This window comes from Sinocyclocheilus rhinocerous, unplaced genomic scaffold, assembly GCF_001515625.1.
Source record: "Sinocyclocheilus rhinocerous isolate Xijiao unplaced genomic scaffold, SAMN03320098_v1.1 scaffold225, whole genome shotgun sequence".
In the NCBI taxonomy this organism is placed as follows: domain Eukaryota; kingdom Metazoa; phylum Chordata; class Actinopteri; order Cypriniformes; family Cyprinidae; genus Sinocyclocheilus; species Sinocyclocheilus rhinocerous.
Window position 1 is genome coordinate 100,557 of NW_015630532.1, and position 27,111 is coordinate 127,667.

The 27,111-nt window shown below is 37.8% G+C and overlaps 2 protein-coding genes across 2 annotated transcripts in view; one reads left to right on the forward strand and one right to left on the reverse strand.

The window, feature by feature from the left end:
• The window catches only part of LOC107740474 (myosin-binding protein C, cardiac-type-like), a 31,949-nt gene extending 15,145 nt beyond the window's left edge, over positions 1-16,804 (forward strand). Inside the window, exons 16-31 of the mRNA XM_016552932.1 lie at positions 1,461-1,567; positions 1,681-1,710; positions 1,857-1,996; positions 2,506-2,571; positions 3,271-3,430; positions 3,781-3,885; positions 4,187-4,375; positions 7,164-7,298; positions 7,875-8,042; positions 8,393-8,481; positions 9,830-10,025; positions 10,209-10,348; positions 11,918-12,077; positions 12,249-12,385; positions 13,623-13,809; positions 16,443-16,804. Of these exons, the coding sequence (XP_016408418.1) occupies positions 1,461-1,567; positions 1,681-1,710; positions 1,857-1,996; positions 2,506-2,571; positions 3,271-3,430; positions 3,781-3,885; positions 4,187-4,375; positions 7,164-7,298; positions 7,875-8,042; positions 8,393-8,481; positions 9,830-10,025; positions 10,209-10,348; positions 11,918-12,077; positions 12,249-12,385; positions 13,623-13,809; positions 16,443-16,474 (2,041 nt within the window). The 3' untranslated portion in view covers positions 16,475-16,804. The remainder of the gene's footprint in view (positions 1-1,460; positions 1,568-1,680; positions 1,711-1,856; positions 1,997-2,505; positions 2,572-3,270; positions 3,431-3,780; positions 3,886-4,186; positions 4,376-7,163; positions 7,299-7,874; positions 8,043-8,392; positions 8,482-9,829; positions 10,026-10,208; positions 10,349-11,917; positions 12,078-12,248; positions 12,386-13,622; positions 13,810-16,442) is intronic.
• Positions 16,805-20,698: 3,894 nt separating this feature from the next.
• The window catches only part of LOC107740411 (protein lin-7 homolog C-like), a 17,782-nt gene continuing 11,369 nt past the window's right edge, over positions 20,699-27,111 (reverse strand). The window contains exon 5 of the mRNA XM_016552830.1: positions 20,699-22,512. Within this exon, the coding sequence (XP_016408316.1) occupies positions 22,345-22,512 (168 nt within the window). The 3' untranslated portion in view covers positions 20,699-22,344. The remainder of the gene's footprint in view (positions 22,513-27,111) is intronic.

The window sequence follows — 27,111 nt, forward strand, 5'->3', positions numbered from 1 at the left end:
GCAGATCGAAAACTGGACGAAAACCGCCATCCTTTTTTGGAACGAGGAAGTAAGTTGAGTAAAAACCTTCTCTCTGTCTGAGAAGGGGGACTTTCTCTATGGCTCCTTTCAACAACAGCGAACAAATTTCCATGGAAAGGGTCATTAAACTGGTTGAATCTTTGACGACTGTCGGAAGAATTCCTGAAAACCTTGGAGGCCGGCGTTGGAACTGCAGACTGTATCCCTTGTTCAGAGTCGTCAGAACCCAGGGGTCGGATGTTGAATTTCCCAGTAATGTAGGTGTTGTACAGTGAAACGCCGACTGCCGGCCCAGGAACTTCAGGGTTTCGGGTTTCTGCCTGTGTGTGTCGGGGGGAGGGGGGGGGGCCCTCCTTGATGGTGGCGGGGAAAAGGGCAGCGCGACTGAGTCTCTTCAGCCACTCTATGTCACTGTGGCATTTGAAGTTGTGGACCGCTGTGGTGATGCAACCGCTGCTCTGAGCTTGAGTAGCGTGGGTGAGCCGGTGTCAATGGCATCCTAAAAGAAGGAGCCCGTGGGGCCTGAGTTAACTGTCGTGTGGCCTCTGATAACTTCATTCTCTTTTCTAATAGTTCAGAAATGTTGGGGCCAAAGAGATGCCCCGGTACAATTGATAGTTCCCTCAATGTCTTACAATCTTCAGGCAACCTTGCCTGAGCAAGCCATACCTGGCGTTGTGCTGTTAGAAGGGTCGCCGACAGTGTCCCAAGTTCACGCGTCACATGACCTATAGTCAACAGGGCAGTCTGTAAGAACTGAGGTACAGAGGGGTCAACATTCGCTGACTCCAATGTGGTGTTACAGGCAAGCAGTAGTTGGCAAATAGTATTCTCCGCTCGGGTTATGTAGGCTACAGACTCATATGCTTTTTTCAGTAATGTGTCAGTACGACCACATTGCGCACTTGGGCAGCGTACATTGCCTCTAAGTGCTTCATCTGGTGATACCACCAATGCTGCTACCGGCTGTTCAATTTCAGGTGCCCAACCCACCCCAATAGAATCAGCCTCAGCCATTGAGGCAAGAGTGCGGGCTGACTTTGATCTCCTCATAGGCGCATTGGAGCTTGTTAATGCACTGTTAAATTCAGTAACAAAGTCCTTACATGGTGGCATGGTAAACGTACTATCAGCATTTTGACTGAAGAACACATTCAGTTTCAGTCTAAATCGTGAACCCTTTTGATTCATTCTTTGAAAAGAACCTATTCAAAGAATCATTCACTGGTTCTGAATCAAAACAGATGAACAAAACCGAAATGATAAACAAACTTTCGTCAGAAAAGTAGAGTTTGTCGAGTGCTAACGCCAGGTCCCTTCTTAATAAATTAAAAAATACAGAAAATATGGATGTTACAACATCACTTCGCTATTTGTTACAACCGTGCAACACTGCTAAGTTGTTTATATTGTGAAGTTACTTTTTTATTTATATTTAGGATTCATAAACTGACCATTGATGAGGTAAAGCCAGAGGATGAGGGTGACTACACCTTCGTTCCTGAGGGCTATGCCTTCAATCTCTCTGCCAAGCTCAACTTTTTAGGTACATCCTTTTAATTATTACTGAAGAATGTGAGTTTAAACTGCTCTTTAAAAAAACAAATGAATAAAAATCTGTGCCATTGTTTTTGAAATTATTGTGTTTTATCTTTACAGAGGTCAAGATTGACTTTGTTCCTCGCCAAGGTAAAAAATAAAAACAGCATTAATATAATTTATAATCATGATGTGTTTCTGGTAACTACATTAAACCATAAATATTGAAATGAAAGAAAGTAACCCTTTTTTTGGAACACTTAATTTTTAGAAATGTGTCAAAAATTTTTTTAAAGATCCTCCCAAGATTCATCTGGACTGCATGGGCCGCACCGCTGAGTCCACAATCTTGGTTGTGGCTGGAAACAAACTGCGACTAGATGTACCAATTACTGGAGATCCTGCCCCCACTGTGGTTTGGACAAAAGGAGAAAAGGTAGGAGCGATTCATAAAATTTTGTCTGGTATCGATTTCTAACAATCCCTGTCTGAGCGAATAGGTCTGAGCTGTGTTTCCCAAAAGCATTGTAAGCCTAAGTAGATTGTAGAAACCATTGGCAGTAATGATCTGTAAGATCTGCTTGAAAAATGCAGCCCTGTCAGCCCTGTTTTCGTTTAGAATGTTATTTAGTTAGAAAATCATTTTTTGAGGACAAATTATGTTTTTGAATTCACCTGCAGTTTGTGGTATGCTTTATATGTGTACTGTAATTCTTTACGATTTGCCATGTTGTCCTACAAATGTAACAGGAGATCCATCATCTGGGCTTCAGAAGCCTTGAAAGGTAGGTACTGTAACATCTCCCAGCCATAACCAGAAAGTCTTGTCGAGACTCACTGGGACTGGGAGTTTTGTGCTGAGATGGAAGGTTGACAGTTCAATTTCTCACACTTAACCTCTGACATGGTTGCCATGGCTTCACAGCTTCTGCTCTGCTCATGTAGGGTAGCTTTAAGGAGGGAGAGTCGCGACCTGAACCAAGGCATACATGGACAGTGAAGAACGGTGAAGTGAGTTTGGGCCTTAACAATCCCCGACTGCTTGTACACTGCACATAATCATGTGTCTTGTATGCTTCTTGCTTTGGCTGTGATGTTATTGACATATGTTGCAGTCTTGATCAATTTATCCAGGGGCATACTCCATATATATATGTATATATATATATATATATATTAAGTATTTCTTTTTTTATATATATATAGTTTAGTGATTGAAATTGTTAAAATTTGATAAAGCATCTTTTTTCTTCTCCACTTTAGCTATGGTTTGTCTTTTTCTGGGTAAAAAGGAAACAAGCTGCTATAACATTAACACAAGCATCACTTTGACACACAAATCATCATACTTTTGGGATCTTGACAGTTATGAAGCAAGTTTTTTCACACACACCACACACAACTCTGTAGAATACTGTGTCTACAAGGTGAGTGAATCTTTTATTGTCTAAAGTTCGTAAAGTATAAAGTTTGAAAATAAAAGGTAAGCACCATCCATTCATGGGGGTATTTAACAGGTAACGTATATTATCTGATAATTCAGATATTTGTGGTATCTATGGGTGTTTTGGCATTTTGGCAAGTTTTATATTAGATCTTCCTCTGTGATCTATTCCTGATTGCCTGAATTCAGAGTTGAATTTGAAGGCCTGTGATCGATCCAGATTGATTTTTAACATTTTTAACAAGTGGTTTTGATTGGTTGTTCAGGTGCTGACAGACTCAGATGGGCGTGTCCATGTGGAGAGTACCAAAGGCCATTGTATCTTTACCATTGAGGGGGCGGAGCGTCAGGATGAGGGCGTGTACTCTGTCATTGTACGCAATCCTGCTGGAGAGGATACAGCTGACATTAATGTCAAAGTTGTTGGTAAGCTTCTTTAAACCACATTACGATGGGTACGTTTCACAGCTGTTCTCTGGGAGGCTGAAGTTAGGCCCTGATTTCATTATGGGCTATGTTGCAGTACTCTTTTGTACACTTCAGAACTGTACACTTCACTTCAGAACTGCACTAAAATATAATGCATCAAAAGGCCACAAACGAAACTGTCCACATCTTTTTCTGTCTGTTTATTATTATTATGTATTGCCTTCAGGAGGTTTGCAGTATTCAAATGTATAGAACAGAGCTGCCATTTGAGAGCAAAATGCCTTTAATGTAGCTGCATATTAGCTGTACAGAAGGAATGGCGTGACTAAGCTTTTGATGTTTTACAGATGTGCCAGACCCACCTGAAGCTCCCAGAATCCTTAGTGTCGGTGAAGATTCATGCATTGTTCAATGGGACCCCCCACTCTTTGATGGTGGCCAGCCAGTCATAGGTGACTTAATAATAATAGTTCACAGTATTACTACAGAGCTATATATAGCTTTACTATAAGTAGTTCATATTCTATTAAGTAAATCTTGTTGACATCACGTTCCCAAAAACTATAAATACATTTTACTCAACCACTAACTTAACACAAACTTCATCAGACTTGAAGTTAAGTGAAGTAGCCTACATATTATGAAAAAACAACCTAATGAAAAATGACCTATAATATTGCTGAAAATCCCCTTTTAAATGTGCACTGAAGAGGAAATGCATGATTATAACAATGTGCTCTTAATGTCTTTTAGGGTACGTTCTTGAAAGGAAGAAGAAAAAGAGCTATAGATGGATGAGACTCAATTTTGATCCTTATAAAGAGACCACATATGAAGCCAAGAGAATGATTGAGGGTGTAGCCTACGAAATGCGTGTTTACGCAGTAAACACCATCGGCATGTCACGCCCCAGTGCTGCCTCCCAACCATTTGTGCCAGTTGGTGAGTTCCATTGCTTTGATTTATAACTTTGCTTACATATTAGGAACTTGTTTGTTTCCCCTGCATTTCTTTAAGCCTCTGTTGCAGATATTTAATTTTAATATGTAGTGGCTAATCAGGAGGATGGCATATGCTGAATGCCAGTTTTATGGATTCCATCCACTGCTTTCATTATGATACATTGTGATTCAATATTGCTATTTTTGGAAAGATCCAAGATCTGCTTGTCAAGTAAAGGGATACTTTAACAAAACGAAACAAAACAAAACAAAAATAACATCATTCTTTAATCACCCCTCACGTCGTTCTTCTGTGGTATCCAGTTTCAGTTCCCATTGCATTCCATTTTATTTTTTGGCCATACAATGCGAATCAATGGGAACTGAAACAGTTAGGTTACCAACATTCTACAAAATATCTTCTTTAATGTTCTACAGAAGAATGTAAGTCAATGTCATGAACGTCATGAGGGTGAGTAAATGATGGCAGAATTTTCACTTTTGGATGAACTGTCCCATAAGGGCTACTGTTTCTCTCCAGAGACATAGAGCTATTTAGCCACATCTTTTCATATAAGTGGTGCAATTAATAGGTTGTGTTATTTTAAAGTGGTCTGAAAAGGTCCTTTTCAGTTCAAACAATAGACATGTTAATGATGCATTCATTTTTTGCTCATCTTTAACAATCTTATGGTGAGCTGCATTAAAAGCATTGCTATCTGTGTAGACTGTTGTCTGTTACAAGACAGCTGATTAGGAAACTATCCATGGCATCCTTCTCTATAAATAATGGCATGTTAGCACTTTGCAAAGCTGTATCTACTGCATTGTCAAAAGAGAGGAGGGGGCAGGACAGTGCACTTCCTTTGTTTCTTGCCTGTCACCGTTACTGTGCCCAGAGAAGACCACAGCAGGTGTTACAGAACGGACAGACACTTTTCAGGAAGCTCTACTTGTAAAACTCACCAGACTGAAGTGATCCAGAGACAGAATGACCAAACCGATGCTCCCCAAGACTGCTGAGAAGAAGCCAGCTGAGGCACCGCCGGCTGAAGCACCACCGGCCGAGCCAGTGCCCGATGTCCCAGCAGAAACCAAAGAGCCAGAGCCAGAAGCACCACCTCCACAAGAACCTGCACAAGAGGCCAGTGCTGAAGCTCCTGCACCTCCAGCTGAGGAGGCAACTCCTGCTGCTCCTGAAGATGGAGCTTCTCCAGCAGAAGCAGCACCACCGGGAGAGGAAGGGGCACCATCTGCAGAAGCACCTCCAGAGGAAACTGCTCCCCCACCAGAGCCGGAACCAGAGCCTAAACCTGTTGGCAGTAGGCATCTATTTCTAACTATCTTTTGTGGAGATTATTAATCTCCAGGGATTATTCCACTCTCCGTGACATCTTTATATATCTTTTTACGGCTGTCTTGATGCATCATTGTCATTAACTTATTTCAAGAATACGGCATAGAGTAGCATTAAAACCTAAACCAGTTGTATAATGCCTGTCCACATGGGTATTGGATTGTAAGCTTGTGTAATGATATGCTGTTGAGATAGTAGTCTCAATTGAAACAAGTAGAGGCTTGGGCCCGGAAACAGTATTACTTACGTCATGACTTAACAAGCAGATTGTGTGAACGGTTGCATTCAAAGATATGGTTACATTAGTGAAATGTTCGGGCAAAAAATGTTAATTGTCAGTAGAGTAGCAATGTATAAAGCACATTTCATAATGAAGTCACTTGTGGTGTTCTTCTAGTTGTATCAAGTTGCACCTTGAACCCGATGCAAAATCCACATGGGCAAATCTTTCACTCTCATTCCCAATTGCAAATTCCTGTTGAAATGACTAGGCCTAGATTTTACAATGAAAATTTGCAGAAGGATGGTAAATGTGAATGCACCTTAAGGCCTGAATAAGCATACCAAAGCAAAGCCTGATCATTTCGCTCTGTTTATTTCTATTGACCTCATATTTAGAGTGGTTGTTTGCATGTCAATGACTTGAATCATTTTTCCACTCTAGATAACTATTGACTAGATATGAATAGATGTTCTTGGATTTGCTGCAAGTTCACAGTCTTCATAAATACACAGCTTGACCTGAGCATGTCATTGGCGCTTAAATATGGCACAAACATTTTAGACTGGAGCTTGCTTACAAATCACAGCAGACAGCATGTATATCTTCAGGAGGCCCATATCACCACTACCCTAAGTTAAACTCAGACTCATTCAAGCAATGTTGGTTATTCTTGTCAGTAATGGAAGGCTATCTGTGAAGGTAGTCTCAAAGGTAAGTGGAGATGAACGTCACACAATTGAGGTTGCGTCCATAGTTTCCATGGCTGCTTAGTTTAGTGACAACGCTATGCTCTTCTCACATTCTTTAGTGGAACTTTACTGGAGACCACAGTGACAAGACCAAGTAAATCCAGCTATGTATTAAAAGTCTCCAGTACTATCTCTGTCTTTGATGGCTTAGTAACAGTATATAAGTGTAATACAGCTAATGTTGCACTCAAAATACATCATACACACAAGGGTTTTCCTTGCTGTCAGTTGACAAAGCTAATCCTTAGTACATCATCATTTCAGAGCTAGGTGCAAAAATCCTAACCAATTTATTGGCTAAAGTGATAATGGAAAGACAAATAAGAGTGTCAGATGGTACATGATTGATTTACTCCAGCTGCCAGTACAAAGGAAATGGTACTTGGCCAAACCTTTATACAAGAACATAGTTTCTTTTGACTGAAACACATACTCATTTGTATCAACTTCCTGTCCACAGCTCCGACCAGCGAGCCCACTGGCCTGTGTGTGGATGACATCAGCGATACCACCATCTCTCTGAAATGGAGGGCTCCAGAGAGGATAGGCTCAGCTGAACTCGAAGGCTATGGGGTTGAGTACTGCAAAGAAGGCTGTAAGTATGGGATGGATTAAAGATTTATATGTTTGACAGAATTTCTTTAAATGTGTTTATAATGAGAATACACCAGTTTTAAAAAAGTTTGGTGTCAGTAGATTTTTAAATATATTTTGTCTCTTATTTTCACCAAGGCTGCATTTATCAAAAATCTGAAATATGGTGAAATATTGATACAATTTAAAATAACTGTTTTCTATTAAAACAAAAACATTCCTGGGATGGCAAAGCTGAATTTTCAGCAGCCATTACTACAGTCTTCAGTTTCACTGAAGAAATGATCCTTCAGAAATCATTCTGTATGCTGATTTGGTGCTCAAGAAACATTTTTTCATAATTCTTTGATGAAAATAAAGTTCACAATGTAATTTTTTTGATCAATTTAAAGCATCCTTGTTGAATAAAAGTATAAGTTTCCTTAAAAAAAGTCGCATTGACCCCAACCTTTTTGAGCGGTAGTATAGCTTCATAAATTCAGGTGTAAAACATATAATTTTTTTTAACTGCATCAGAGTACTATTCAGAATAAATTCTCAATGCTCTGTGTTTGAAACCTTTATTTCATCTCTGTAGCTGATGAATGGATTCCTGCATTTTCGGGTCTCACAGAAAGAACCACTGTGATCGTCCATGACCTGCCAACTGGAGAGAAGATGCAGTTCCGCGTGAGGGCTTATAACATGGCAGGCCCAAGCCTTCCTGCCACATTGCAACAAGCAGTCACCATCCGTGAAATCATGCGTGAGTTACACAGAGAATGATCTTAAAATGTTTTGATAGCCTATTTAAGGTCAACATTTTAGAGTGATGGGGTTTTGCACAATGTGGACTGCTAGAGGTTCAAATATATCAGCTTTTTGTCTTCTAGATTGTGTTTAGAGACACTATATGTTAATGCCTCTTGCTACAGATGAGTCTACCTGATAATAGAATGAAACTAAGCTTATAAATGCTAATGTTCAGGCAAATGAGCTTTATTTTTAAGTGAAGATCCATCTATTGCATCGCATTACAGTTCACTGTTGGGAAGGAAATTAGATAGAAAATTAGACACGGCCACCATGTGAATCACTTGCATTCTGTTATTGCAGAGCGACCCAAAATCTGGCTCCCCCGTAACCTCCGCCAGACACTCATCAAGAAAGTAGGAGAAATGATTAACCTGGTAATCCCCTTCCAGGTGAGAAAAGTCATCCTTAAGATTGGGTTTGAAACGTGCACATCCCTAACAAAATTATGCTGCGGAATATGTGACTAATCCATTCAAACAATTTAGATTTGCATGAAAAGATCCGGCAAAGTTCTGTATTGCTGTATCCAGCAGTATTATTTGTCGCAATATGAAACCATTGGCTGTCCTCCTTTGATGCAGACTTTGACCTCCAACAGCTAGAGCTTCAGTGTTTGGCTAGAGTGTAACTTCTCCACTTGTTTGTTTACAGAACCCAGTTTGTGAAACACAGATCTTCATCCTCTCACTCTATAAATACTCTGAGCTCTATGACTGAAATTCAATGAGAGAGGCTGCATACAGTTGGTAGTCAATGACACAAGTCTGAATGGCATCTGTAACACTCCTGTAGTGCCCAAAAACATCTATCTATCTATCTATCTATCTATCTATCTAGCTAGCTGTCTGTCTGTCTGTCTGTCTGTCTGTCTATCTGACTGTCTGTCTGTCTGTCTGTCTGTCCCATATGTTAATGCCTCTTGCTACAGATGAGTCTACCTGATAATAGAATGAAACTAAGCTTATAAATGCTAATGTTCAGGCAAATGAGCTTTATTTTTAAGTGAAGATCCATCTATTGCATCGCATTACGGTTCACTGTTGGGAAGGAAATGAGATAGAAAATTAGACACGGCCACCATGTGAATCACTTGCATTCTGTTATTGCAGAGCGACCCAAAATCTGGCTCCCCCGTAACCTCCGCCAGACACTCATCAAGAAAGTAGGAGAAATGATTAACCTGGTAATCCCCTTCCAGGTGAGAAAAGTCATCCTTAAGATTGAGTTTGAAACGTGCACATCCCTAACAAAATTATGCTGCGGAACATGTGACTAATCCATTCAAACAATTTAGATTTGCATGAAAAGATCCGGCAAAGTTCTGTATTGCTGTATCCAGCAGTATTATTTGTCGCAATATGAAACCATTGGCTGTCCTCCTTTGATGCAGACTTTGACCTCCAACAGCTAGAGCTTCAGTGTTTGGCTAGAGTGTAACTTCTCCACTTGTTTGTTTACAGAACCCAGTTTGTGAAACATAGATATACATCCTCTCACTCTATAAATACTCTGAGCTCTATGTGAAATTCAATGAGAGAGGCTGCATACAGATGGTAGTCAATGGCACAAGTCTGAATGGCATCTGTAACACTCCTGTAGTGCCCAAAAACATCTATTTATCTATCTATCTATCTATCTATCCACTTATAAAAGTACTTTTTCTTTGTTTCCTGTTAGTAATATAGTTAGTGAACAATGAGATGTCTTGACTCGTTCTTCACCCACCTAACTTTTAAGGGTAAACCACGACCTCAAGTGACCTGGACAAAGAACGACGAGCCTCTGGACCCTAAGCAGGTCAGCATACGAAACAGCGACACTGATACCATCCTCTTCGTCAGGAGATCTGAGAGAAAGGATTCTGGGAAGTATGAAGTTCAAGTGCAAATTGAGAATGTGGAGGACAGGGCCAGTGTGAATATACAGATTGTTGGTGAGTTACTAGGACCTGTTTGACAGCATACGCTGTAAATTTAACCTGTATTGTCGACTACATTTGACACAATTACACAAGAATAACATTCACAGTTTGGAGTACCAGAATATGTTATCTTATTTACAATACAAGTGTGTCAAAACACACATCAAAACACATTTTGTTCTTTTCTACTGTCAGACCTGCCAGGCCCACCCCAAAATTTAAAGGTGATAGATGTTTGGGGCTTCAACGTTGCCCTGGAGTGGAAACCACCCAAGGATAATGGCAACTGTGACATCACAGGCTACACCATCCAGAAGGCTGATAAGAAAACCATGGTAATCCCAAACTTACAAATTTGTGTTTTTGCTAAAATGGAGAATTGTATTTTATTTTGTTCATTTCCTGTTTCTTTAACAGAGTCATACTGTACATATGTACTTTTAGAGTACATATGTCAAGTACTGTTAGTAATCAAACTCGAATTGAGAGAAAGAGTTAGTGGGTTCGTAAGCCTCCCCGTGCCTGCCATTGTCTATCTAAAGCAGCTAAGCTTGTGATCACTGTAATTGAGTAATGTATGTACACTATTTATCAGTGGCACAGCAGTGCAGAGAGACTATGAGTTTATAGCCTCTCTTGTGACATACAGTTGGCCAGTGGCACTGAATTGTGGGCCAGGGGAACAGCATCCGGAACATCCAGTACCCAAAGCTCCAAAATGACCCTTGAGCAGCTGTGCCCCCTTAGGTGCAAGCATGCTGTAATCTTAGCCCACGGCCTTGCCCTGATTTAAGTGCTGTCATTATAGTGCTCTCTTTACCCCTTTGTACTCTTGAGCCACTAAGGTTAGCGGCTAAATAAAAAGCACCCGGTTTGGGTTTCACCTCACATTGTTACTAGAGCTAGTCTATTCCTCTCCCTGTGTCCAGAGCAGCAGGCAGGAAGACACCGGATTATCAGGTTTCACAGGACAATCTCAATCAGAAATCGGAGATGGTCTGCTGCTAAATATAAAAGCACTTTAGGCTGCAGGCTTTGGGGCACATTCATGGGCAGGCCATTTACCTGCTTCAACATCTACTGCTCCCACGAACATACTGTAGTAATGACACTTTGGCTTAATATATGCGCTAAGCGATCCTGCAGCGTTTTCCGCATTGTCTATAACAATGGACAATGATTTTACAGTGGTATAGACAGAAATCTGAGAACCACACTACAATGTTTTAGATTAGCAAGGATAAGTAGTGACATAGTTCCCACATACTGTTTGCTGTATTATACCCATTTTTATAGTTACACTGGAAAAACGAAGGAAACAAATAAATATTATAACGAATTTAGTGAGGCATGTTTATGCTTAAAAATCTCATGCAATTTTGCCTTTCAGGTAAAATTATTGTTATTTTTTATTTTAGCCACTTATGCTTAACAAAACAGTTATTTCATAAAAAATACAGTAAAACAGTCATAATGTCAAACATTATTTCAATTTAAAAAATTACTCTTTACTATTTTAATATATATTAAAATGTAATTTATTTCTGCGATGGCAACAATGAATTTTCAGCAGCCAGTGCTCCAGTTTTCAGTGTCACATGATCCTTCATTTAATTTCATATTAAATGTTTTTACTTTAAATAGTGATCAATTTAATGCATCCTGCTGAACAAAAATATTAATGTCTTTCTAAACAAAAAGATTACTGAGTCAAAATATTTGAACTGTAGTATGTATATATAAAATATATTATTTTATGGATATTTTAATATTTTTCAGACAACAGCTATGGTTTTGTCAGTTTCAGAGGAGAACAGATACGGCTTTTAATCAGACTAAAATGTGTCTGACAGTGTGGTACACAATATATGACTAGGTGTGTGTGGTTTTTCTCTTCTTTGCAGGAATGGTACAACGTGTACGAGCAGTATCGGCGCACTAACTGTGTGGTCTCAGACCTGATCATGGGGAATGAGTACGTGTTTCGTGTGTATGCCATGAATATGGTGGGTCTGAGTCCAGAGCCTTGCCTCTCCAAAGACAGCGCCTACATCCAGAAAACAGGTGACTGTTTGTGTCCAGATTCTAGATTCTCATGCCTGCTCACTGGTATGCAGTGTAGATAGCAAGAACACTTCTGTAAGTATGAAGTGGTTAGGCTGTTTCATTTAAAGTTTTTCTAATTCCCATGTGGCTCCCCTGATCTCCTGATGTATGTTTTGGTTTTCTTTACAGGCATTGTGTACAAGCCTCCTTCCTACAAAGAGCATGATTTCTCTGAGGCCCCCAAGTTCACACATCCTCTCGTGAGTCGCTCAGTTATTGCTGGATACAATGCTACACTCAGCTGCTCCGTAAGAGGCATCCCAAAGGTGAGCACATGTGACCTCAATTAGCAAAGGTCATGCACTGTACTGTAGGTCCAAATATATGAAACACCAAAACATCAGTCATTTATGCTTGTTCAGCAATTCTAGAGAATAAAAGTCTAAATTGTAAGATAAAAAAGATCACAATTAAAGGGATAGTTCACATAAAAATAAAAATGTTGTTCCAAACCCGTAAGACATTTCGTTCATCTTCAGAACACAATTAAGATATTTTTGATGAAATCCGAGAGCTTTCTGACCCTCCATAGAAAGCAACGGAACTACCGTGTTCAGGGCCCAGAAACGTAGGGCATCATTAAAATAGTCCATGTGACATCAGTGGTTCATCCGTAATTTTATGAAGCTAGGAAACACAGAACACTTTTGTTCATAGCACACAAAAAGTATTCTCGTAGCTTCATAAAATAAGGTTGAACCACTGATGTCACATGTAAAGATGCCCTTACTACGTTTTTGGGCCTTGAACATGAAATTTAATCATGTCCTTACTACCTTTCTGGGCCTTGAATGTGTCAGTTACATTGCTGTCTATGCAGGGTCAGAAAGCTCATGGATTTCATCAAAAAATATCTTAATTTGTGTTCTGAAGATGAACGAAATGTCTTATGGGTTTGGAACGACACGAGGGTAATTAATGACAGAATTTTCATTTTTGGGTGAACTATCCCTTTAAGTAAGCTTCCAAAATATCTTAATTTGTGTTCTGAAGATGAACGAAATGTCTTATGGGTTTGGAACGACACGAGGGTAATTAATGACAGAATTTTCATTTTTGGGTGAACTATCCCTTTAAGTAAGCTTCCACACTTTCCACTATGCTGAGGATTGTAATTGTAGGCTTTTGGTCTCATTCAGACACAAGAGCATCAGCGAGGTCACTGATGGGGTCTGCTTCACAGTCAGCATTACAATTCATCCCAAAGGTCCTCACTTTGTTCATAGGGATATTGTCATGCTGAAACAGAAAAGGTCCAAACAGCTGGCACTTTTAAGAGTTCAGATTAGTCTACTGTTGAGCATTTTTTTGTGCATATTACAAAAAAAAAATCATATCACCCTTCTCATGAAATATTTAATGGCTTAATATATTACAAGCTAGTATCTTAACCCAGATATTAACAGGCTCTGAGGAAAAAAAATAGTATCTATCATATAAATGTTTATGTAAGAAAATTGTCAAGACAGTCCATTTCTAAATCCATCTCAATGTTTTGTGCAGCCTAAAATCACATGGTACAAAAACAAGATGGACATTACAAATGAGGCCAAGTACCGCATGTTCAGCAATCAGGGTGTGCTGACTCTGGAGATCCGTAAGCCGTGTCCATTTGATGGAGGTGTGTACATGTGTAAGGCGGTCAACGACAGCGGAGAAGACGTAGTAGAATGCAAACTGGAAGTTCGCTGTAAGTACATGCCTCTAACTCAAGAGCTACCTAGAAATTTGCATAGTAACAGTTGATGATAAAATTCAGTGTTATATACCGTATACTAAAGACAAAATTTGATTTGTCTATTAATTGCATTTCTGTTCAAAAGTCTGTGGTCAGTGAGATGTTTGTAATGTTTAAATATATATATATATATATATATATACAGTGGAATATATTCTCGCATACAAAATAAAAGTTTTTGTTTACATAATATATGTGTGTGTGCTGTGTATATTTATTATGTATATATAAATATAAAAACACACATGCATGTATATATTTAAGAAAAATATGTTATGTTTATATATTAAATATATTTATATATTACATAAATTATATGAATATAAATATATACATGTAAATACATGTAAATATTTTCAAAATATATGCTGTATATGTGTGTATTTATATATACATAATAAATATAAACAATACACACACATTATGTAAACAAAAACTTTTATTTTGGATGTGATTAATCGCGATTAATCGTTTGACAACACTAATAAATATATATGTATATATATTTTCTTTTTTTTTATGGCAAAGCTTAATTTTCAGCAGCTATTACTCCAGTCTTCAGTATCACATGATCCTCCATAAATCATTCTAAGATGTTGATTTGGTGCTCAAGATACATTTCTTGTTACTATCATTATGTTGAAAACAGTTGTGCTGCTTAAAGGGATGGTTAACCCCAAAATGAACATTCTGTCATCATTTACTCACCCTCAGGTTGTTCCAAACCAGCAGTTTCTTTCTTCTGTTGTACACAAATTGAAGAGATTTTAAAGAATGTTGGTAAGCAAACAGTTGCTGGTCTCCATTTACTTCTATAGCATTTTTTTCTATACTATGAAAGCCAATGGGGACCAGCAACTGTTTGGTTAGCCACAATTTTAAAAATTATTTCTTGTGTTCAACAGAAGAAATAAACTTGACAGGAGTTTTATATTTGGGTCAACCATGCCTTTAAATGTTGCATGAGGGACCATAATCAGTGGAGTCCTATATGAATGAAACTTACCTGAATGACCACTGAATGTTAAGAATTATGTTATGATAAAATGAAAGATATATGCTGAGATATATAGATCAAAATCCATCCATGCTTCTGTCTGTATTAACATTTTATTTTATAACTCTGAAATGAGTAGGAAAAAAGTCTAGAATTACACTTTTACTTCAAACAAAACAAAGAAACATGGATAACGTCTTGGCATAAATCAAAAATGTCATTTTGGTTAATAGCTGTTGGATTTGACCTAGAAGTGTGTCTGAAGTTCCAAAATGGATCTCTATCCAGTGATCCATGATTTCTGCTGTGTGTCACACTTTAATACTTCCTCCTTACTTCCTGTTTCCCTCAACATTCAGCTAAACAGTAAGCTCAGGTTTGCTCTATGTGAAATGTGTCCAAGGTAAGCATGTGTTGTCATCACACCCACACTGCCTGTGCTTTCTCTAACAAAGCACTCCTCTGTCTCAAGTCCAGCATGTCTGGGTGCTTCTCAATACCGAAATCGATCAAACTCTGCCATCATGAAGGACAAATCAATTCTCTAAAAGCACTGTGAGGAGAGGGGAAGCTTTCAGAGGAGCAAGGATGCACAGGTTCACATCCTATGAAGAAGTTTGCAATTTTCAGTCTGTTACTTTTAGTTTAGTTAATACTTTAATTCCTTCTTGCATCTTTCCCTTGTGTCTTGTGAGCTTAGACTCCTGGAAAAGATGTGAGAAAAGGACACAAGGATGGAGAGTTAACAAAAAAATGAGATGCACCCTTGGTCTCTGAGCCACCAGTTTTGCACATAAGTTTAAAGCACTCTACTATTCAAATAATTTGGGGTCAGTGAGATTTTTCATAATTTGAAAGACATCTTTTATACAGTAAAAACAAAACAATTGTGAAATTTTATTATAATTCTATTTTAATAGATTTAAAAATGTAATTTATTCATATGATGGCAAAGCTGAATTTAGCAGCACGTGATCTTTAAGAAATCATTCTTTTATGCTGATTTGGTTCTCAATAAATCTTTTTTATTATTATCAATGTTAAAAACATTTGTCCTGCTTAATATTTTTGTGGTAACATTTTTTTCGATTCTTTAAAGATTTTTTTCTTTTTTAATCTTTACTATCGCTTTTGATCAGTGTAATGCATCCTTGTTGAATAATAATTGTTAAAATATTCATTTCTTAAAGAGAGAAAAAAACTTACTGACCCCAAACTTTTGAATGGTAGTGTCTATCTAAACTATTTCAGCAGGTGCACTAATTCATGTATGATAGGCTATAACATAGGATATTTGGGATTATCCACTTCTATCTAAATGTTTTTTAAAGAATAAATAATTTCAAATGAACATAAAATGTGATATTCATAACTCAAAGTTGCATGACCAAAATTAATAAAATGGGTTTATCCGTTTCAAAGGTGTAGCTTTGAAATGCATGCAGGTTTGTTGTAGGTCACTCAGATGTATAATGAATTATTTTGAACATCACTGAAGGTAACTTTAGATAATTCTACAGTAGTAGCCTTTTTCCCCCTTTGTAAATGCAGGATGCAATCTAATAATGGTTCTTTCACTTCATCGCAGCTCAAGTCACAAAAGAAGACATCAAGAAATGAGAGAGACGTAATGGGTTTGGAGAAACTGTGACACTTGTCCTCTTTCTGTCTTCTGTCCTGAAACTGATCCCATGACATGTCCGTGATCAAATGACAGAGCAAAGAAATCTTTCAGCGGTTTTCTTCATTTGCTTGTGCTCCCCATTTCTCACTCACATCCCACGGTCTGTGCTTAGGTGTGATTTGCTTTTCTTTATTGCTTGTGTTCATTTAGTTTCATTTCATGTTGTATTTAAGATCTATGCTGTAGGGCCTAGTGACTCAGTATTTTCCTTCCACATGTGATGTTATGCAAAACATGCTAAATAAAGCTAAGAGTTTTGTTGATGCTTATTGTCTGGTTTTCATTTAAAGTAATATATAACTCTTTTGCACTCACATTTTAGGGAGTTGGTTTATCCCAACACACAGATAATATTTCCATTCTTTGGTTGCATTTCTCTCCTAATTTCGAGAGATTTCTTAGAACTACGACACGTCAAAATGCGTCACTCATGCAAACGCAATTAACCACCTGAGAAACCACAGTCACACTGAGAGTGGCAGACAGACAGGTGTCTCCTCTAAGTTTCCATACATCACGATGACGCACTCTCTGCAATGGCACGGCTATCACATGCATTCTTTAGGCACTCACGTGGTCCAAAGTATGTCCCAGCATCAACAGGCTGCTGGTATTAATGTAACAAAGCCCATCTGGAAGCGTCAACTCAGTGGTATTATCGGTGAGAGCAGAAAGCATGGCTGGCCTGCATGGCTTTGTTCTGGAATTTTCTCCAGTGGCAATTTGGTGGCAGGTTTGAGAGGGTGAACTGTTTGAAATGAGGCCCAGACATGCCATCATGGCCGAGGTGTCAAAATAACCGTGCATGGCCTGCTCCATGTTAAAATTTAGCAGCTGTGTCTTTGTCCTATTTCTTTCATTGTTCTCACATAAACGTATTGTCCAAAATTTGATAAACCATATGTTTGAATGTGGAAATAAAACATTTAACAGTTTTTAATCCAGAATTTTAAATGCTAATGCAGTCTTAATAAATATTTTTCACTGGAGCCACTGACTGGAAAACAGTCTGAGGAAATGCAGAGGGTGCATTTGAATGACAGATCCATTCATTAATACGGTCAGAAGGCCGATATTTCTTCATTAACACAGTCCAAACTCTCGAAGAGGGATTGTTTTTATGTTATTAATCATTAAGGCTTTCAGTGTCGGTGACGTGCGGCCTCCGTCTTAAAGATGCAACCCCAGACAGACGGAACACAGTCGATGACAACGTTGACAAGAAACTAAATTGGGCTGACAAATCCCTCGAGAGTGTGTTTATTGGTCTGTGACCATGTGCCATTACATTACGACTGGTGTATGTGAATGTCGACATTTTAACCTGTTTCCAGTTACTGAGGGTTTTTGTTTAAGATTGTATCATTTTTTTAAAGGAGTAAATTGCAATTATTTACAGTTTTGATCATTTTACGTATTGAAATAATGCAAAAAGTGACCGAGACCAGCAACCAATTGTAACTGTTGTCCTGCAGCGCCCTCTAGTGTTTAGGTAAATGCGTGCTAGCTTGGCGATGCAAAGGAAACACACACAAAAGATTTGAAACCCACAGTATATTTAAACTCTGTATCCTCAAAACAAATCACTTTGATCAGTCTTTATACATCCACATTAATGTAACACAATACAGCAGGACAGAAATGTCAAATAATACAATAAAACAAGAGTTTCTTAAAAACAGTCCAAACTAGCTGACCAGACACTGAAAGAGCTCCCAGAATGGATGCAAGTTTGGTCTTGTTACCTGAATCACAGGGAGAATGTAGTCAAGGTAAATCAATACAAAGCTTTCTTGGAAAAAAATCTCAAGAGAAAAATCACTTTATCAAAAAGGGGTAAAATATCAAAAGAAATATACAAATAGTTAAATCAGCCCCCTGTGGACAAATCCAAGTATGAATGGGGAGTGAGTAACCTGTTTGAGATGATGATGATGACAGGAAACGGATCATGTCTCATTATTGCTCTTGTGATTCATGATGCTTTCAAAATCATGATGTTGTTGCAAGAACCAACCTGAGCACCTTATACACCACAGAAAGAAAAGAGATCGCTTGATTCTTCTTTTTTGTCAATAACACAAATGATTCCTTCATGCAAGACATCAGACCTCCCTTTTATCTCTCACCCCCAAAACACCTACGTATCTCACAGCTCGGGGTGAGTCACGGGCCTCTATAATTAGACACGTTAAATATTTTATGAGAGACTGAGAAAAATAGACTGTTTTTTTCCCAAGCTTGTCAGACACTGAAAATACCTGCATTTGAGGTTAAAAATACATCAAGCGTGTTGCATTTTATAACGTGAAAATTAGTACAAAGAGAAAGTGCAGTGTGAAACTACTTTTATAACATGAATCTTGACAAAACAGGATTTAAAAAAAAAAAACGTGTCAATTAAATCCTTAAAATTTGGCTGTAACATGAACAAGTAGAGATGAATCTTAACGGGATGTTAAAATTTAGCAGCTGTGTCTTTGTCCTATTTCTTTCATTGTTCTCACATAAACGTATTGTCCAAAATTTGATAAACCATATGTGTTTGAATGTGGAAATAAAACATTTAACAGTTTTTAATCCAGAATTGTAAATGCTAATGCAGTCTTAATAAATATTTTTCACTGGAGCCACTGACTGGAAAACAGTCTGAGGAAATGCAGAGGGTGCATTTGAATGACAGATCCATTCATTAATACGGTCAGCAGGCCGATATTTCTTCATTAACACAGTCCAAACTCTCGAAGAGGGATTGTTTTTATGTTATTAATCATTAAGGCTTTCAGTGTCGGTGACGTGCGGCCTCCGTCTTAAAGATGCAACCCCAGACAGACGGAACACAGTCGATGACAACGTTGACAAGAAACTAAATTGGGCTGACAAATCCCTCGAGAGTGTGTTTATTGGTCTGTGACCATGTGCCATTACATTACGACTGGTGTATGTGAATGTCGACATTTTAACCTGTTTCCAGTTACTGAGGGTTTTTGTTTAAGATTGTATCATTTTTTTAAAGGAGTAAATTGCAATTATTTACAGTTTTGATCATTTTACGTATTGAAATAATGCAAAAAGTGACCGAGACCAGCAACCAATTGTAACTGTTGTCCTGCAGCGCCCTCTAGTGTTTAGGTAAATGCGTGCTAGCTTGGCGATGCAAAGGAAACACACACAAAAGATTTGAAACCCACAGTATATTTAAACTCTGTATCCTCAAAACAAATCACTTTGATCAGTCTTTATACATCCACATTAATGTAACACAATACAGCAGGACAGAAATGTCAAATAATACAATAAAACAAGAGTTTCTTAAAAACAGTCCAAACTAGCTGACCAGACACTGAAAGAGCTCCCAGAATGGATGCAAGTTTGGTCTCGTTACCTGAATCACAGGGAGAATATGGTCTAGATAAATCAATACAAAGCATTCCTGGAAAAAAATCTCAAGAGAAAAATCACTTTATCAAAAAGGGGTAAAATATCAAAAGAAATATACAAATAGTTAAATCAGCCCCCTGTGGACAAATCCAAGTATGAATGGGGAGTGAGTAACCTGTTTGAGATGATGATGATGACAGGAAACGGATCATGTCTCATTATTGCTCGTGATACATGATGCTTTAAAATGTATGATATTGTTTAAAGAACCAACCTGAGCAGTGTATACACCACAGAAAGAAAAGAGATCTTTTGATTCTACTTCTTTTTTTTTCTTTTTCTCATCAATAACACAAATTATTGCTTCATGCAAGACATCAGACCTCTCTTTTATCTCTCACCCCCAAAACACCTACGTATCTCACAGCTTGGGGTGAGTCATGGGCCTCTATAATTAGACACGTTAAATATTTTATGAGAGACTGAGAAAAATAGACTGTTTTTTTCCCAAGCTTGTCAGACACTGAAAATACCTGCATTTGAGGTTAAAAATACATCAAGCGTGTTGCATTTTATAACGTGAAAATTAGTACAAAGAGAAAGTGCAGTGTGAAACTACTTTTATAACATGAATCTTGACAAAACAGGATTAAAAAAAAAAAAACGTGTCAATTAAATCCTTAAAATTTGGCTGTAACATGAACAAGTAGAGATGAATCTTAACGGGACTGCATTTTTAGCCACTAAAGAATCTGGAGAAGACCTGATAAAATCTCAGCTCCAGATCTGCATCTCTTTCCCTGTAGACATTGATATGTATAAATTAATTACTGAGAAATGATTGATCAAAAAAGGAATCTGGAAAAAAAATAGGACAAAATAAATGAAAGAAAATGAAAACGACAGCACCAATTAATAAAAATTTCACTTGAACTTCATTTAGACAGGTCTCATATAATGAATAGTGAATAAGGTCGGTGTTCTTTGACATTCGTTTATGCATTCATTGCTGTTTTGCTAGCATTATGCTCAGCTGCTACCTCATGATATGCTAATATAACCATTTAAGTGAACTGATTCTGAAACATGATGCAGATCGTTGTAATGATCAGTGTGAACTGGGTGTAACATATGGACCCACAGCTGACTGAAATGCAAGTGCCACATTAACATTCAGAAAGCGTTTTGAAACAACAGAAGATAAAAAACAAAATTCCCCCTACGCTTTTAAATTTAGGGGTTTTGCTGTGAGGATTTAAATTAAAATCTTAAATTCTACAAACAAAAATATGGAACACAAGCCTGAATAAGAGCCAGTGACTGCTTCATTGTGTTTCTGTGTGCTTTAAGGGGCATATTTCTATTTATCTAACACTCAAACGGTGCCACAAGCATCTCCTCTGAACTGCTGTTTGGTTGAACAATTCATAAACACTCCATTCACATATTCAATCAAATGCAGACTGTTTAAATGGAGTAATCGGGAGCATATGTAACATGTTCTGTGGCTCTAAAAGACTAAACAAACCCAAATAGTTTAATATTCTTGTTGATACAGGTTGATATTGAACTCAACAGAGCTGATGAGATTTTCACAGCATTTTTCTCTGTGCACACATTCATGAAAGAAAAAATGGTGTCAGTTTGTACTGTAAACATGATGTGAAGAGTCAATCAGTTAGCGATATCGGACGGACATTTTTTGTATAAGAGTATATTTACAGCTGACATATTTGTGTTTGAAACAGCAGGACTGATGGGATGCTTGTGTCAGCGCTCTGCCATTTATCTCTCTGGAGACTCAAAATGAGATTTTAACATTTCTGGTGAACTTTTCCTTTTTCTGTGGGCAAACATAATAAACATCATAAACCTTTCATTCAATGATACACAATGAATCTTACAGTCATTTTGCATTTTAACATGGTGGTAGTGTTCTCTCATTTTGTGCTTGGACCATAAAACACAGCCTACGATGGGATGTAGTGGGGGCTTTTTTGTAAATCTCTTGAGGCACTTTTTTGACATTTTCATTCAGATGACCTCAGGAGTTGAACATTGCAATGGTCCCCTTGCATATCTAACTAATCAACATCCCAAATGACAGTACATTCTTAGTAATGCACCAACAGTGCATGTGTGTGTGTGTGATGTCTACATGACAACATCCAGAGCCAATGTAGTAGTGTTCATGCTATGAGAAAGAAGTGTGTGAAAAGACTGTTAAAAAACTGTTGAGGAGGTGAGGATTTAGAAAATTTTCACAAAAAGGAGTGCCAAACATGTGGCTAATCCCTGACTGGAGAAAGGGGGTGAGCGAGTGTGAACGAGGAAGACAGATGGCAGAAGAATTAAAGACAATGACAGAGAAAGTGAGAGAGAGGGAAGGAGAGATGGGAGGGGTGGAGGGCTCAGGCGAGACGCCCTACTGGGGGTAGTTGTTCTGTTGCCGGCGTTTGGCAGACCTCAACTTCTCAAAGCGCGACTCCATCTCTTCGAGAACCTTAGGGGTGTACCGTACCACCAGCTTCACTGTACCCTGAGCAGCCTTCAACAGCTCCACAGCTTTCTCATGGTGCTCTCCTTCTACACTCTGAAAGACAGAAAAAGTTTACATGCACTTTAAGAGTTTAATTACAGCTGAAAAAAACAATACTTCTTTTTTTACCAACTGAAATCACAAGTCCGGTTTTTGCGATCAGTCCTAGATAATGTGACAGCTTGACTTCATTCAGCATGTACGTATATGCATCAATTAGATTTCAATTTTCTAAGTCTGTAAACATTCTTCTCACATTACAAACTATTCTATTAATCTATTATTAAATAGACTTAAATTAGCCATTTAAATAAAAATTATCATAAAATGTATTATGAAATATTATCAATTATCTGTGCCTGTTAAAGGGATAGTTCACCCCAAAATGAAAATTCTGTCATTAATTACTCACCCTCATGTCGTTCCAGACCCGTAAGACCTTCGTTCATCTTCAGAACACAAATTAATATATTTTTGATGAAATCGAGAGCTTTCTGACCCTGCACAGACAATTCTGTGACACATTCAAGGCCCAGAAAGGTAGCAAGGACTAGGGTTGGGTAAAAAATATTGATTTCTACAAAACGATATAGAATCAATTTGTCTAGCCTGTTTTCAGTTAATGGACCGAACACTGTCGCACCTCCCATCCAATAAATTGCAATAACCTTTGTGCTTTTTTAATTTTGATATGAAACTAAGTCTCAGATTTCAAATTCTTTACATTTTATTACAGTATTCAAACAATAAATGCAGTTTTGGGAACACAAATTAAGATATTTTTGATGAAATCGAGAGCTTTCTGACCCTGCATAGACAATTCTGTGACACATTCAAGGCCCAGAAAGGTAGCAAGGACTAGGGTTGGGTAAAAAATATTGATTTCTACAAAACGATATAGAATCAATTTGTCTAGCCTGTTTTCAGTTAATGGACCGAACACTGTCGCACCTCCCATCCAATAAATTGCAATAACCTTTGTGCTTTTTTAATTTTGATATGAAACTAAGTCTCAGATTTCAAATTCTTTACATTTTATTACAGTATTCAAACAATAAATGCAGTTTTGGCGTTGTTTAATGTGGAGTGACAGATCGTTGTAGTGCCTCAGTTTAATAGAAGCGGCAGCACAAAACGCACGTGAACTGATCATCCGCTTTAATACCAGCTTCAACACCAAATAAACAGAAAAAAGCATTCAAAGGTTTGTTAAAAGAAAGAGTACAACTTACTGAAATCCGCATCTTCAACCGTGAAAAAACGGCAGTATAACAGCTTGTAAACAGTATGTCACGTAACAAAGTTTACCTCAGAAAAAAAAACATATTTGGTCACCATAAACTTGTTAGTAAGCTCGAAAAAATGAACTCTAGAAAAGGGAATTTTGCTAAATATATGCACCATATAACATTTTCATAAATTTTTACTGTACTTCAATGTTTAATTTATGTTTGAATAAATCCATTTTTATGACGTTTAAAAAAAATGAATTGGAGTAGAAATATAATTATGCAACTATATTTATATATATTTTCATTGAGTGTAATTTAAGCGTTTGTATACATACTAGTTAATTTTAACCTTCAGTATAGTTATGTAGTTCAATTCGATATTGAATCGAACCGGAAATCGAATCGCAAGCTTGTGAATCACAATCGAATGGAATCGTCAAATCTGTGTCAAAACCCACCCCTAATAAGGACATCATTAAAATAGTGCATGTGACATCAGTGGTTTAACCGTAATTTTATGAAGCTACGAGAATACTTTTTTTTTTTTTGCACAAAGAAAACAAAAATAACGACTTTATTCAACAATTTCTTCTCTTCCATGTCAGTCTTCAACGTGTTCACGAGAGTACCACGACACATTCATGTGCATTCCTCTACTTATAAACAATGTGCGGCACATCCAGGTTCTATGTCAGAACGCCAGCTCCTGCACCAGCAGCATCACACGTATGCGTCGTGGTACTATGCAGGGTCAGAAAGCTCTCAGATTTCATCAAAATATCTTAATTTGTGTTCCGAAGATGAACGAAGGTCTTACAGGTTTGGAACCACATGAGGGTGAGTAATTAATGACAGAATCTTTATTTTTGGGTGAACTATTCCTTTAATGTGAAGTATGTTGGTCTACAAAGCTATAGCTATGTACATTAGGGTGACGGTGAGGAAATTTTCCCACCGGTTAATCGACGTGTGACAACACCGGTAATACCGGTATCACCGCGGGGGCGGGGCGTTCCCTCTTTTCCTCACTAGGGCTGTCGCGGTGAGGGAATTTCCCTTGCTGTAATTTTGAGTGGCTCAATAGCGCGGTATATGCGGTATTACCGCCATAAATATACATATATATATATATAATTTGTGTGTGTATGTGTTACGATCAGTGTTGGGAGTAACGCATTACAAAAGTAATAATATTACAGTAGTATATTACTTTTTGCTGTAACGCAGTAATATAACGCATTACTAATCAAATTTGGGTAATATTATTACTCGTTACAATCTCAGTAACGCAAGTTACAACAACATATTTTAACTCAAAATTAAGTGGTGAATTTACTAACACCGCAAAACAGCACCAGAGAAAAACATCCGCGGGTAAAATAGTTTGTCTATCTTCTGTTGCTGGAATTAGATGGTTGAGATGACTGCAGAGACGGATTCTACATTTGTGAGATGGACACACTCCTGTTATTTTCAGTTCATCGGAGAAAAGGATAAGAATGCATAGTCAGGTGCAATATGTGCAACACCAAACTCTCAACATGGAGAAATAGCACGAGTAAAACCTAGAAACACCTAGACTGGTGCCACTAACACTAAGCTATCGGAGAGAGAGCTGCGGGGTCGGAGAAGAGAAAAAGACGGCGGACGAGCAACAAAAATTAAGTTTAACCAAAAATAAAATCTGTTTTTATTAAATCATAGTGTATATATAAAATGAATGAATATGCGAAATATTTGACTTAAATAGCCTAATTAACAGATTAACAAAACGAAAGGAAAAGACTGAGAGATAGGCTATGTTGCTGAGTTTGGTTCATATGCTATTTGTGTGGCGCGGCGCTCTACGAAAGTCCAGGGAAAGGAAACCGAGATGACAGAAATAAAGTAAACACATTGCAGTTTCAAATGATCTGTATGACCAAAAATAACAGAGTATTTTTTTGTTGTTTGTTTCCGCTGTTCGATCGCGCCGGCGCCTCACGCACACACATACAGCATTGCAAACGTTGCAGCCTGTTCATTATCAGAATAAAATACAGTCAACCAAACATATAGATACACTGGTTAATTTAAATAGTGCGTAGCCTACTGCGTAGTACAATCCGTGTCGATCAGCCTGAGCTCGGGCCAAACACACATTTGCTCATGTGACGAGGATGTTTTTTAAGTGCGTTAAGTAAGCTTGGATTACATAAAGCATTCAAATACATCGCAAATATGGACACATTTAATGGATTAATGCCGAATGAGAGAGGTAGGCTGCGCGAGAACGCCGTTTGCTTTCAGTTTCGCATTGAATTAGCCTAATTCATTTTGGCTTGTTTAGCAACTTATATTTTTCATTCTTGTTTTCTTCTGAAACCGTTCAAAATAGCCTATAGGCTAGGTATTGTGTTTATTGTTTGTACATGATAATATTTCGCTTTATTTACCAGTGTTATTTATGAATGTAATAATGCGATTTGTGCTTACTATATTTTTTTTAACTAAACTACAACGTAACATTAATGTAGACCTACATACCGGTATCTAAATATGATTTCATATTTTATGCTATATAGACCTACCACATTACACTCCACTGAATGTAGTATGAACAGCAATAAACTACATTTTGGCATTTTACAATACTTATGTGGATATTTTGGATGAAAGTAACTCAAAAGTAACTCAAAAGTAGTGTAACGCATTACAATTCAGAGACAGTAATATTGTAATGTAACTAATTACTTTCAAAAGACAGTAACTAGTAATATATAATGTATTACATTTTGGAAGTAACTTGCCCAACACTGATATTAAGTGTCTTTTGAACCTCAACTAAGCAGAACAAAGGTGACAGTGGCAAGGTGCCTAAACTCCATCAGGTGATACAAATGGGGGGGAAAAAACATGAGAGATTGTAGGACTTATGCTTCATTACATTTACATTCTGCTACATGTTCTTTGTATGCACACATTTCTTCAAAGCAATCACTCTGAGCCCTTTACACCAAACCCAGTCACAGTTTACTCACAGCTCACACTCATCATCACACCTGACTTCCTCACCAGGACTCGACCAGTTTGACGGATGGCTGGCTCTGAAGATTGGTGGGTAACAAGGTGACTTCCCTCATCGTATTGGCCAACCTCACTGCCAGTTCTTTCCTCAGAAACATGTAGGAGGTTTTTTCACATGCATTTTCCCTGCCTGGTTAAACAAGAGGCAAGAACAAGTTACTCTTTGTTTTCCGATGTTGAGGCTATATGTATGCATGAGTGTGCACTTCTACAGCAGAATTACAACTATTGTATACTGCAAAAGATTATCAATCAAGATTATCAAAAGAATTATCAATCAAGAGCACTAAAAAGGAATGTTACACCTGAAATAGTATATATTATACACACTACCAGTCAAAGTATTATTATTATT